The 14690-nt window shown below is 47.2% G+C and overlaps 1 protein-coding gene across 2 annotated transcripts in view; it reads right to left on the bottom strand.

Annotated features, from left to right (window-relative positions):
• The window catches only part of LOC117430540 (glypican-3-like), a 58826-nt gene that overhangs the window by 15993 nt on the left and 28143 nt on the right, over positions 1-14690 (bottom strand). For both annotated transcript variants that reach the window (XM_034902824.2, XM_034902822.2), the window contains 3 exons: positions 10967-11091; positions 10287-10412; positions 5419-5530 (listed from right to left, as the gene is read on the bottom strand). In XM_034902824.2, the coding sequence (XP_034758715.2) occupies positions 5419-5530; positions 10287-10412; positions 10967-11091 (363 nt within the window). The remainder of the gene's footprint in view (positions 1-5418; positions 5531-10286; positions 10413-10966; positions 11092-14690) is intronic.

The raw sequence follows: 14690 nt of genomic DNA, 5'->3' as shown, positions 1-14690 counted from the left end.
TTTTGTTCTATTTTGTTTTATTTTTGTTGGGTTTCGAATGAATGACTTCAGATAGGCTTGATTGGGAGTGTGATAAACAAACACACGATAATAAACGCTGCCCTTCTGAAGGCTCAGTACGTGATTGGATCCAACCTGTAGTACCACAGGAAGTGGCTATATTAAAATCGGACCATACTCACTGCAGGAGACAGCATGCAGCTAAACTGTGGCTAAGCTCAGCTCCACTGTAAAGGAGCAGTGTTCTAGCAGGGGCACACTGAGTAATACAGCAGCTAGCAGGTTTTAAGAGGTGAGTAAGCTACTTTCTAGCATTCAGATCCAAAGAGTACCGTGCAGAGAATGCTGAAACACAGGAGAACGCAGCAAACTGTTGTAAATAAGCAGAGGCGCCGCTGGCTGTGTGGAGTGCTGCTGGCAGGAGGGAGTTTTTCCAGCTGTGTTGAGAAGCAGACTCACTGTCCCAAGGGTCTACACTGCCTGCCAGGACCAGCGGTGAGCTGGGATTCCAGAGAGCCAGGCCAGGCTGGAGTCCAGCGGCCCCTCCCTCATATTATATGTACATATTATCATCATTTGACCCAAATTCCTAGCTATTCGCACCCCACCCACCCACTCCTCGACTGCAAAACCAATCTGTAGAATCTTGCTATATGATATACCACTGGAACGCTGGTACCACAGAGTCTGGTTCCTGTCTGTGCTGGATTCCAGTCTCCAGGTTTTGTGTGTGTCTCTGTATCTCTGTGACAGTGTCAGTGCGCCACTGTTAAAACGCTGCATTGCAATGATATCATTTTATGGTCTACCAGTAACTACAGGGTAATTGAGGTAAACAACATTATACGTCATGTTGAAACTGTGGATAATATTGATACGGTTCAAATTAGATTAGGGTAATAAAATGCAGTAACAAAAAATGACTAGGCAATATTTTTAAACAGCTATTTCCTGATTGGTCGTTGACGGCAGTACATTTTCCCAGTCATCGTGCAGCCTCACATGCTTACATGTTTTCTGTGATTTACTTTGCTTTTCTGTGCTTTAGAATGATTTCAATGTGCATTAACTACACTTTGCTTTTAACGTAGAATTCCTCTGTAAACTCTTTGAAGGGGACAGCGCTGCAGTCTGTAATACAGTCAATCTGTAACAGACAGCTCCCCTAGGGGAGGGATGAAGTATGGCATCAGACGGAGAGCTGTGTAACTGGCTATGAGGAACAGCAGGTCATGTGAGCCACTCGGGGCTCTGGCACCGGGGTCAGAGGTCAGGCTGGGTGAAACTGGAGAGTCATGCCTGCAGGTGCATTGTGACTGGGGGATTTATCATCACCACAACACTAATAACTGCAAGGGAGCCCAGCAGACAGAGATCAGGGATCTCTGGAGGAACGAGAGGTCAAATTACACAGGATTCTCCCACACTTAACATGTGTGTTAAAGCACAGCTCCAGTGAAGAGGGCTGCCTTGTTATTCCACACTCCCATAACTGACTGATTTATGAATTCACAGTAAACTGTACATTCATTTCACCGTGTAAGGGCCCGTCCCTAATAGATTTTCTTTAGATTGAAGTCATATAGTGAATTAACAAGGAAGCCCCGTCTAACACATCTTTTTCAAGCCTTTTGTTTTGCAGCGTGTTTCTGCTATCACTGTTCAATTCTTCAGTGAGATGTGCAGCATCAGAGCTGCAGTGCCAGGGAACGGCCGTGCAAAGCAGGCAGGAGTTGCTTTTTTCCCACGTCTACAGTTTCAATTAGAATCCCCAAAGTCTGTTTGAATCTGACTCTGAAAACCGGATCAAAAAACGACCTCAACAATAAAACCACACAAAACTAGCCGGGGCAGGAAACAGGAAACCTGACCTTTGACCCATGATAGGGCTCCTATTTCCACCCTGCATGACTGAGGCATGACCCCCCCACCCACTCCCCTGAGCCAGACGAGAGAGAGAGAGAGAGAGAGAGAGAGAGAGAGAGAGAGAGAGAGAGAGAGAGAGAGAGAGAGAGACACACTTCGCTGCCATTATTTAACCAAGACAGCAGTCTGTTTCACTTTAGTTTATGGCTTTCTCGTGTTTACAATACTGTTCATTGTCATGTTTCCCTGCTTGTCTAGGATAGGATGTAGTTTCTGTGTAGTGGCAGTGTAATGGCTAACCAGCTAGAAAGCAGTGGCTCAGGAGCTGTGTGAGGCGCTGGGGTCACTGGGAGCACAGGCATGGGGAGTGGGGGGGGGGGTTGTGTAGAAATTAGAAGTCAGACTAATTAGGATGAACAAGATTCTCAAGTGCTCTGTGTAACCCCTGACCAGCAGGAGAGAGGGCAGGGGAGCAAGAGAGAGAGAGAGAGAGAGAGAAGGTGGGAGAAGGGGGATGGGGGGAGTGGCAGACAGAGATTGGAAAAAAGGAGATTTGAGTGAAGAGAACAGAGCAAAATGTATCTTCAAATATATCTCTCTGTGTATTAGGATTACAAAACCCAGCGGGGTATTTAAAGTGCATGAAGTACGGGGTGGTGTTAGAGGTTTGTCAGGGCATCCTGAACACAGGGAGAGCTGGTTTGGGGAAATCCAATCCACATGTGCCCAGATGTTCCTGCTTCCTAAAGAGGAGAAGTTTTGCCTGGCGACAGAGCCCCCCGCTGCAATAAAGGGTCGGTTTAGTGTTGTTTTTTATGAGGTGTCAAACTTCATTCAAAAAAACCTAATGGCTTATTTGCTTACTTATGGTGGTGCTGAGGCAGGAGGACATGTCTATGCCAGAGTCAAAGGAAAAACAAACCATGGGAAACCAGAAATATCACATCGGAGGACGCAAGCACTGCAGAGAGCAGACTTCAACAATAATGAGGAATCAGGTTCTAATGTTAACGATAGAGAGATAGAGAGATAGATAGTCCTAGTAGAGGCCATGCTGAGAGCTGGCAGTAATACAGAACAGCTTGGTTCTGTTTTTTTGTTTTGTGTTTCTGAATTCCATTACCTGATGCTGTGAAACTTTCCCAGAGCCTGCTATTAATTAGACTGGGAGACAGGGAGGGAAGCAGAGAGACACGGGGGAAGAGAGAGAGAGAGAGAGAGAGAGAGAGAGAGAGAGAGAGAGAGAGAGAGAGAGAGAGAGAGAGAGGGAGAGAGAGAGAGAGAGAGAGAGAGAGAGGGATGAGCGCTGGCTTCAATCAACACACAGCTTGGCAGCACTCTGCGTCCTGGAAGGTAAACTGCAGCGCCCCCTGGCTATCAGAGCGTGCACTGCAGGCTGGTATCTCCCCAGAGTGTGCGCGCCCTCACGCTCAGGCAGACGGGTGAATGTGGAAATGTCTGTTCATATTTAATAACTCTTAATGGTAACAGAGGCTGGGGTTGTCAGTGCTTCACCGTGGGGACAGACCCTTCGCTGCGCACATGGGGCTGTTTCATTAAACGAGAGGCCCTGTCCCCATGCTGGGGTGGGGTTAGGGGGCAGTGAAGATTTACAGAGCTGTATGGCTGGGCCCCCATTACCCACATAATTGCATTTCACTTGCAAATGTCATTCTCATTATAGCGCCGAGCACATACAGCACAGCCTCTTAATCGTGGCTCCCCACTGCTGCAGGGATATAACGAGGCTGCACTGGATGTGAACCATATGCATGCTGCCACACACTTCCTCCTGCTCTTTTTAATGCTTCTACCATGTCTGGCTGTGCTTCCCCATGCTGGGGCTCCCATATGCTTTCATCGTCTGCTTCTACCATGTTCACTTTGAATGTGCTTGCCCATGATTTCAACCTGCTTTCCTATTCTTTATTAACATGTATGCTTAGCTTTGCTTCTGCACTGCTCCCCTGTCCTCTACTGTGCTCCCCTGTGCTGTACCCTGCTCCCCTGTGCTGTACCCTGCTCCCCTGTGCTGTACCCTGCTCCCCTGTGCTGTACCCTGCTCCCCTGTGCTGTACCCTGCTCTCCTGTCCTCTACCCTGCTCCCCTGTGCTGTACCCTGCTCTCCTGTCCTCTACTCTGCTCCCTTGTGCTTTAACATGTTTTCAATAAACTTTCCTAAACTGTTCTTTTACCAAGCAGTACTTTATAAAAAGTATTTATACAGTAAAAGCGAAAAGAATGACTGAACAGCTGTGGTCCTGCTGTTGGGTGAAGCTCTGAGTCTGGGAGAGGCACGTTAGGATCAAACAGATCATTAATTCCAGCTGTTTTTTCACCTGTTCTCAGTGCAGCGAGGCTCCCCGGTGCAGGGGCAGGCCCATCTTCAGCTGCGGACGCCCAAGAGTAGGGAGTTTCTCTATTGAAAACCAGCAAAGCACCAGAGCTGCTCGCTGCTAGTACCACACCGCTGAGCTGGGGAGAGCTGAAAACCCTCACTCTGTCTCTAACACAAAGACCTGGGCTCCCCTGGGACCCTCACACAAGCCAGATGCACCAGCTGTAACATTACCTTGTGGCATTGGTCAAAGACAGGACTGTGAGAGCCGGCCCGGGTAAGCCGATATTTAATAGACTTGAAAGGATGTCATCCATCCTGCAGCGTTCAACAGAAATGCCTCTCCGCCACTCAGGTTTAAACTGATAGCAGGGCACTATAGCGCTGCACACCTCGTGCTCAGAATACAGCACGCAGCACGCTCTTAAAGCTACGGGAGAGCATTTAAAAAAAAAAAAAAAAAAAAACTTAAAAAAAAGGTGGCAAAGATAGACAAGCATGGTTAAAGTACAGCTATCCGACGGTGCTGGTAAAAATCAAGACAAGACACAGCAAACCACCTTTCAGAGATGAACAGATTACTGCTGCAGATTTATCACAATTCCAGCGCATTTTATCCAGTGTACAGATTGCATGCTGTGCGCAGAACACACAGCACAATTCCTAGTCTGGTAAAGTACAGGTCTGTAAGTGACTGAACTGGGAGTGACATTAATGTGCACTGAAGGCGGCAGACAGATGAAACATTGTATCTACTGCACTAAAATAAAAATAAATGTTTCTCAGGTCTCAGATTCGCTAATCTGGTTTTGGGTTCAATGAGGCGTGTTTAATCTCCCACCCACACACCGCAGGTCACGCCGCGCTGCCCAGCTTATCTGTTTCACAGAGCTGATTATCAGGGGGAGCTCGGAGTGACGTCACCGGGGTATCTCAGCTGGGCAGAGGCAGCAGGACCTGCTTGGCATGTTTGACTGAAGAGCTGCGTGTGTGTTATCATGCTCTCATATCGGCGACATTGTGCCATCATACTGGGCCATGTGTTTGAGATGTGCAGCTATGTGTCATGTGTGATAATGGATTGATTTGATTGCATTGATGAGCCCCCATGTGGTGCTTGTTATTGCCCTGACTGAGCAGAGGGAGTGTAGTCCTGCAGTCATGGTATCAGGGAGATCACCGCACACCTTGCTAGGTATGCAGCAGGGCTGTACCTGATTAATGTGTTTCAGTTTGTCGATGATCTGGTTGATAACTGGCTCCAGCGCCTTGGGCTTGGTGTCTGGGCTGTGCGTCTGCACTTTCTTCACTCCCGGGGGAGGGTACCTGCAGGGCAGACAGCAGACAGGGGTTCAAATAAATAGAAATCAATGGAAACGCATGCGCTGTAGCCTGCTCTGCTCTGCGCTGTGTGTCTAAACAGAGGCCAGAGGCGCATCTCAATACCACCACTGCAGAGAGCGTTAGAATAGGAGCCTGCTGATCTGTGAATCTGTATTTATTTAGACCCACCACGGTTCAATTCGGAGTCGAACCTGCTGTTCAAGACCACCTAAATAGAAAGGCCATCTGTCCACACACCCCTGTGTCAGTATGGATCTGTATCGCCCATATTAGATGTCCTGTCTGTTGAGACCACCGAGCACAAAGACTGCTTCTTTAAGAGGGTGTGGAATGCTGGCCTGGAAACTCTGAGCGCTCCTTGGAGTGGGTTTGGAATGTCAGAGTTATCTGAACTATTGCGTTTGTGTCTTCTTCTCCTTGTTCAGATTCACTTCCTGTATCATTTTCTGTTTCAGACAGCGCAGACTTCAGGTTTCAGTAAGACCAGGACACTGCAGGTCAGTGGGGTCCAATCCCGGTCCTGGAGGGACACTCCACTCCACGTTTAACAGGTAAAATGAGAAAATGAGCCGCTTCAGGGTCTGGATGGAGGTTTGATTGGTTCAATTAAACCATTTAGAACAGGGTTAGAACAAAGACCAGGAGTGGAATAGGCCAGGTTTGGACACCCCTGCTGTATGTGACCTGTTCAGAGAAAAGCCCAGCAAAAGCAACAGGCAGAACTTCACTTGTCCTGCACCCATCGTGGTCTACAGAACTCCCACACACTGTTTATGTAGTGTGGGTCAGATCTGCTCTCAACTGTAATAAGCCAACCCCTGAGGGACTGTGGGCCAGCTCGCTGTCACCTGATCATTTTAGGAACATGTAACTCCCAAGGGGGGGGGGGGGGGGGGGCGTTTTAGCAGAATCAGAATCTCTTCCCCCTGCTCTGCTCTGACTGGCTTTTCTCAGCTGGCCCTGCGCTTCAAACACCTTCCATGATTTCCTGTCGCTTCCTTGACAACTTCCTGAATCACTGCTGCCAACATAATTACTAAACAGAAAGCCACATGTGTGCCGGAAACCCCACACTGCGCTTGATTATTTATTAACTTGATCCCTTTAACTGCGGGACACTCACAGGGGGGTATTATTTTTTTAATGGCGCCTTCAGTAACCTTCAATACTTCAGTACTGAAAGATATTTTTTGTAATGCTTTTTATTAAGACAGTTAGGTGTTGACATGCTAAAAAAACCTCTTTAAATGGTTAAACTGAATCCCTCTGTTCTGAAGGCACTGTTACCCTGCGGTCTCACACATGAGCCTCATCATGGATGCAGGCTCAGGCTGCTCTCACAACGCCAGCAGCTCCACCTAGTGGATTCCATGGGAAATGTTCCTCGAGCTTCTGTCTGCGGTGTAATCACAGACAGGACGTGTGATTAAGGGTGTGTGTCAGCCTTGAGAATCAGCATTTCCTCAGGTGAAAGTGCAGAGCGTTGCTGTTTCCACTGAGCACACTAAATAAAGGAATGCGTTTCTCCGCTTTGCTCTTAGAAGACGAGGTTGCTCAGTGAAAGAGAAGGATGAAAACCTCGAGGATGGAGGGCAAGGAAGAGGTGGAGGGATGCTAACTAAGCAAGAACAGAGACGTGTCTGACTTAAACAGATCTGACGAGGCTCCCAGAGGAATGCTTATCCAGCTGGGTGTTCAGTGCGCCGGTGCCTCTGGAGCCTCCCATTGCTTTCACTTGTGTCTTTTTCAATTGATATATATATTTCTGCAAATCAACAGAAAAAGGGAGGATTGAAGCCTGAGTACCTGCACTGCCCGCTTTCACTTACAAACATGACAAAGACACCAGCTGCGCCAGCTTTGTTACTCAAAGAGGAATTTCCACAATCAGCTTTATGCTGGCTTTCTTCTTTTTTTCTCGTCCTGAATAAACTTTATGAACGGAGCTCAGGTGCCAGATCTTTATTTGGAAGGACTCTACAGGCACAGTTAGAAACTCACACCAGCGCGGCACCCAGTCCTGGGTTTCAGAACTACCCTTGTTTAGGTTTACTATTGACTTGACCTGTTGTCTGAAAAGGACGGCACGCATCACAACATGAATGAGTCTCACCTGAGTCTGCAGGTTTACTAATGGGAGTGATCAATTTTCTGCCTCCTGACCGTTCAAATAACATACCCGAGGACAGTTCTGAAACCCAGGACTTGCTGTGGGTTTCTGACCCTGTAAATAGCTTTGAATTGAGTTGTGTACAACGGTTAAGCTAAGATGAGACCAGCAGACTCAATGCCAGTGCATTCCAAACTGCTCCCCCCATCGGTTGTCATCAAAGGCGATTTGTCTTTCATTGCCAACATGCATCTTAAAATAGCAGCCGATGAGAGAAGCCAGCATGCGTGGATCAGAGAGAGAGCGAGGGCGAGGCAGAGAGTGCGAGAGAGGGGGAGACAGAAAGAAAGAGAGGAGTGGTGTGAGAGAGAACAACAGGGAGTGAAAGATAAGGTAGAAAGAGCAAAAAGGAGTGTGGGACGGAGAGAGGGAGGGAGGGAGAAAAAGAAGGATAGTGGTGAGAGAGAGGAAAAGAGACAAAAGAAAGGGAGGAAGACAAGCAAACGACAGCAGAGTGATCCACTGTGCAATCCCTTTCGTTCGTTACTCACACACTTGTCACTAGCAAAAACAACAGTACGTCTGAGTGATGGAAAGGATTCAGATCGTGTAGCGGGTGGATCATTTAAACACGTTAAAATCAGCAGCTCCAAGCTGCTCAAACACACGAGAGTGAGTGTGTCTCTCACAAAGCCCTCCACAAGCAGGCTTGTTGGCAGAGGGCCTAGTGTAACACAGGAAGACTTTCCTGTATTAAATCAGTGACTGCTGTAATTAAACCAGCTTTCCAAAGCCATGATGCTCAGCGCAGGAGTTACATTCCTGAAGCGTGTTAGTGGGCAGTGGAATTGTCCTTCTGATGTTGTGCGAGATGATTCACAGCGGCAGACAGAGCAACACGCTGAGAATGATTCTAGACGTGTTGACAGGGCAGGGGTGGGGACAGTCAGGACAGCGCAGGGGTGGGGACAGTCAGGACAGCGCAGTCAGGTGAGCACCAGAAACACCAAAAAGAGAGCTTTGAAAACGCACAGTACGTGCTCACAGTACACCCCAGTGAAGCACAGTGAAGCAGGAGGATGATGGGAAATGTAGTTCTGAGAGGTCCATGCAGGTACATGTGATGTCATCTTGAGGTAAGGAATGCAATTTTTAAATTTTAAAAAGTGATAAAAACGTAATAAATAAATAAATAAATAAATAAACAAACACACACACACCTTACATAAACAGTTGTAGCAACACATGGGAACATGTAACACAATACAATAAAAAGATCCTTATATACCCTTTAAGAACATACACAGAGCTCACTGCAGCATGTGCATTCCTGACGTTTGATGTGACAGGCGTGCAACACACACACACACACACACGGAAACATGTAATAACTGTTGTAAACGTTCCTTTATATAATTTAAAAAGTTTATGAATCAAGTCACTGTGCACCCAGCTCCTGTTCTGTGTACAATGCACAACACTACTACAGACTGACCACTAGGTGGGACCTGTTTAAAATTTTTATTAAAGACTGGCTTCTTTTCATGGACTGGCTGGCCCATGACTGTCTAGGTTTTCACATTCGTTCTGCCAGTGACAGCCTTGTCCCACTGTAGCTGCCTTATACTTGTGCATCCATTGCCACTCTATACAGAACCCCTGCCCTGAGCAGAGTCTGCTTGGAGATTTGGGGAGGAGCAGAAGGGAGGTGGGGGGGGAGGGGGTGATGCTGGACACAGAGGGCAGGCTGGCCCCTGGACTGATCCCCGGGACTCTGTTAACCGGTGCGCTACGCGGCTGACATTGAGAGACATTGAGAGGGGGGCGCGCCTGCTGCTCAGGGTCACAGCGTTAATTAACCCCCCGGGGGGGCCCACAGTCACTACCGCCATCTACTTCATCACTGCTGTTAATTTAACAGATATTTCACCTCGAGGCTCAGCACTGCACCTCTTAGCTTACCCACGCAATGTACTGAACATGGAAGAACAGGGAATTGGCAGCTTGAAAGTATCTGGATATATTATTATTATTATTATTATTATTATTATTATTATTATTATTATTATTATTATTATTAGTAGTAGTAGTAGTAGTAGTAGTAGTAGTAGTAGTAGTATTATGATGTGATTTACCATGCTTGCATATATGGCTCATTGAACTCCAGAAGATCTCTTCTGAAGTTTCCTAATAAAAGGGTTTTTCTGGGTTTGAAAAGACTGCTAATTTATAAACATACAACATTTCGAACGAGCTGGAAACGTATGAAGCAGCATCTTCGTGCAGCTGCTACTATTTAGACAGCTTTTCAATAAACTAAACGGAAACACTTTAAAATAACATCCTCAGATTCCAAATGAATCCTGACTGAATCCCACTGGAATACCATCTGGACGTGTCGTGCACCTCCTCCATGTTCTGATTCTTTTTGCATTCCGCCCTGTTAATGACCCGTGTTCCTTCCATGTTCCTCTGTCACAGGTGCTGTTGCTCCCATGTACTGTACAAGGCATGCACGATGTATGAGGAACACTTCTCCCAATCCCCTGAACACAAGCCTTGTGCTCCTGCGTTTAACTCAATAGAGTCTCCCCTCCCAGCTGCAGCAGCAGCCTGGCCATCTCTCACCTCTCCGCGATGTCCTGCCCGTTCCAGCAGAGGGAGTCGTTGAGCACGGCAGACTCACGGCTGCACAGCGCCTCCGGCAGGCTGCTGTAGAAATGAGTGAACCCTTGCAGGGTGTCGATGAACTCCCTGGAGGTACACAAACAAAGAGCAACCTGGGTTAGGAGTCGCAACATCACCATTTATTAATTTGTTTAAAACAGTCTGTGTAAACTCTATGGGATCGAGAAGCTTCCCTGCTAAAACTTAGATAGGAAACTTAACACGTTACACGTGTGCACGCATGACAGAGAGGGTCATATTTAGCACATGCACTTAGCATGCATTTCAGTGACTGTGAGGCTGGAGCTCCACATGCTAACAGCATGTATTTAACAAAGCCATTTTGCTAGAAGTACTTATATTAAATAATTTAACAAAAGTGCAGTGTAGCAACAGGGTGGTTAATGTACCTGTATTTATAACTGTACCCAACAAAGCTTATCAATCCATTACACAGCCAGTAAGAAACAACTTCAGTCCTTAAAAAGACCTTCCAAGTTATTTTGCACGGTTTCTGCTCTGAGATTCGTTTTTACATTGTAATTAAGGAGGTCCTGTTAGCCACAGACAGCAGTGGAATCAACAGCCTGACACACGGGAGCTCTGCCCCCTGGTGGTCGTGTGCTGGAAGTGCAGCGTACCTTCTGCGTCCAGCCAGTGTTTCATGAGGGTCGACGGGGGCGCTCTTGAGCCCTCGCTGGTGAGCAGGCCCGTCCTTGGGGGAGTGAGCTAGCCGCTGCGAGGAGCGACCACACATACCGCTGACCTGCGGGGGACAGGGAGAGAAGTAAATCGTAAACAGCCAAGAAGTAAAATAGCCTGATTGAAATCAAGACAAAAACACCCGTTCTATAGAACTAAGGGGGGAAAAAAAGACAAGTGAAAGAATTTGTTACCCGCGTCGCATTTTGGGAGGCAGGTAAGAAATGAGTCTGTGTTTTTATATTGCTGATTTGTACTTTACTTTCCTGTTTTCCAATTAAAGGAAAAATACATCAAATAAACAGGGAAGATATTTTGTCAGTGTGTGTGTGTGAGAGAGAGAGAGGGAGAGAGAGAGAGAGAGCACAGCACGGGTCCATTGAATAAGTGTGCTTTATAGAGGGGGTGGAGACACACTCTCCCGGGCTCATTGTAGATTATGAGCAGCTCTCCAATGAAGAATAAGTGTGCTTTATAGAGGGGGTGGAGACACACTCTCCCGGGCTCATTGTAGATTATGAGCAGCTCTCCAATGAAGAATAAGTGTGCTTTATAGTGGGGGTGGAGACACACTCTCCCGGGCTCATACATATCGTACCGTGACCTGCATATCATGATTTGTATCACATGGTGACATCAGTGGATCGTTACACCCCTAATAGATAGCACTCGTCTGACTCGAGAGCTTTGATCTTTTCATTTTGTTTTCCCCAAAGTCCCACACAGCAAGAGGGTGAATAAGGACCTTCCCCCTGATCTGTACTGACATTGTGCTCGACGCCTCATAACCCTCTATCAGTAAGAGACCAACGCACACACTCTCTCCAGGTGTAATTAAAATGCAAATGCATGTTAATGTTTTGCTTGTGTTTAATGATTTGCCATTTTAATTTCTCCAGGGATGCATTACAGACTTGAATCTGCCACACCACGAACAACTAATTGTATTGCTGTCCTAAGTGAATGCTGGAACATCCTCCCCACTGAATACTGATTCATGATAAGAAAGCAAGCTGGCTGAGCTCAACATGTTCATTAGAGATTGGGGCTGGCTGTGGGGCTCAGTACTGTTAGGGGATCTGGGACTGCGGGTTCAAGGTTATACACCAGGCTGAAGTGTACAAGTCAGTGGATTGCATTGTCTAAATGACATGGACTCCCTCCCAGTCTATAAACTCTAACCACTAAGCCACACAGCCTCCATCCCAGTCCATAAACTAACCACTAAGCCACAATGCCTCCATCCCAGTCCATAAACTAACCACTAAGCCACAATGCCTCCATCCCAGTCCATAAACTCTAACTGCTAGGCCATACTGCCTCCCTCCCAGTCCATAAACTAACCACTAAGCCACACAAGCCTCCATCCCAGTCCATAAACTAACCACTAAGCCACAATGTCTCCATCCCAGTCCATAAACTAACCACTAAGCCACAATGCCTCCATCCCAGTCCATAAACTCTAACCGCTAGGCCATGCTGCCTCCCTCCCAGTCCATAAACTAACCACTAAGCCACACAAGCCTCCATCCCAGTCCATAAACTAACCACTAAGCCACAATGTCTCCATCCCAGTCCATAAACTAACCACTAAGCCACAATGTCTCCATCCCAGTCCATAAACTGTAACCGCTAGGCCACAATGTCTCCATCCCAGTCCATAAACTCTAACCACTAGGCCACACTGCCTCCATCCCAATCCATAAACTCTAACCTCTAGGCCACACTGCCTCCATCCCAGTCCATAATCCCACACAGACACTGCTTCTTAAAGACACTATGGCTAAAACAGTCCATCAGACTCCATGTATTGCTGTTATTCAGGCTATTAGTGGTATTATGACAGGAATAAAAGTTTGCATTGTTGCACTTTTCAGAAGGATACGGAAGATAAATCGCCAAGGCAACAAACTTTAATACGTTCATTCTAGAATCCCGAGAGGAAAGCCCAGTCACTGTAATTATCACTGATGCATTGTCTTCGAGAGAGAGAGAGAGAGAGAGAGAGAGAGAGAGAGAGAGAGAGAGAGAGACCAGATCACCATTGCGAGCTTCAAAGCAAAGATAAAAAAAACTGGGAGCCCAAGACGAGAGGCTCGCTGTCATCAGTGTTCTTTGGAACGCAGAGGGTATGGAAGTTCCGTTGATAATTTATGAAGCCCTGAGTGTCCTCGGTCCTGTCCCTATTACTTTATGAATCCCTGAGTGTCCTCGGTCCTGTCCCTATTACTTTATGAAGCCCCGAGTGTCCTCGGTCCTGTCCCTATTACTTTATGAAGCCCAGAGTGTCCTCGGGCACCTGATCATCAATTCAGTAATGCTTGTCAACAAGGTCTGGGCAAGGGCAAGTCCAATCTCTTCCCACTACCTGGCTGTGTTTTCCCAGCAGATCCCACCTGATCTTCCCTCGTGTTCCTGGTCACCTGTGAGGCTCTGCTCGCCAGGTACCAGCTGGATTAATGCAGGCCGGACTGTTTGTTCACACTTTGAAATCGAGACTGAAGACTTCCGACCAGGCCTTTCTCTGCGCTACTCTCAGCCCTGCCTGTAAAGACATTCTTGTATCTTAGAAGGGTCTGAGGATTCGGACTGGTGAGGAGACTCCTCAAACACGAGCATTAGATACTTTGTAAAGGCCCAGTATGTTATCAATCGGAAGCAGAGACAAGCGTGCAGCTGCACGTGTCCTTGAGCCAGGGAAAATGAGTGGAACAAGGAGCAGAGATTTGATCTGACAAGGTTAAAACACAAAGTGAAATAAGAACCACTGGAGCCCGGTACAACGAGAGCAGCGAGAGTACAGTGGAACCGGTATTGAAGCTAAGGAAATGAAAGTAAGGAAAGTTCTGTAGAAACAGGTTCAAAGTCCAGCTCTTGAGGGAAAGCATGGGAAATGGGAGATTTCTGCCCTCCAACTAGTACTGACTGACTCTAATTTCAAATCTAATTGTGTATCAGCGAGGCTCGCTGTGGCTGAGGGAGACAGCTGACCTCTCACCCCGAGGACAAGAGGATGTAATTAAGTTCCTCTCTTAGATGGTGCGCAGAGCTGTGGTGCCCCCAAGGCAACGCTGACAAGGAGCTCTGCGGGTTCCTGTGCGGGGGAGGGAGGCTGTAAACCCGCCTCTACGGGCCCCCGGGGAGATTTAAAATCTCATTAGCCAACTGGCCGACTGCAGTGCGCAGAGAAAGGAGAAATTGTAATAATTCCTGACAAATTGATTTCATCTGCAGACAATGTCTCTCACTCTCTCCCTTGTGGTTGCTTGTTGCAATACACATGTATCATTGGAGTTACGGATGAACCAAGACACAGAACTGGGTACCCCAGGGCCTTCAATAGCCAACAAAATAAAAAAGATAAATATATTTTTAAACCACAAAGAACTGTAACTTTTTCTGTTGGTTTGCTTTGAGTTTCAGGAGTCATGCCTGTTCCGCAGAATGCAGACATACAGAACCTCCTACCGCATCTCAAACTCTTACCCCCAAGTGTTTGGGTACAGAAGCTGGCTGACTGACAGTCTACAGTGCTCGGAGTGTGGATACAGAAGAGATTGGGATGCTAGAACTGAACACACAGACATACAGAGTTCAGCCATAACGTCTCCTGGTTCTGTCTCCCGGACTCCCTCCCATGTGTGCGCGTCTTCAAGTCTTCCC

The sequence above is a fragment of the Acipenser ruthenus genome, chromosome 26 (assembly GCF_902713425.1).
Source record: "Acipenser ruthenus chromosome 26, fAciRut3.2 maternal haplotype, whole genome shotgun sequence".
In the NCBI taxonomy this organism is placed as follows: domain Eukaryota; kingdom Metazoa; phylum Chordata; class Actinopteri; order Acipenseriformes; family Acipenseridae; genus Acipenser; species Acipenser ruthenus.
Note: the sequence above shows the minus strand (reverse complement) of the source record. Positions and strands in the feature narration are given on the sequence as shown.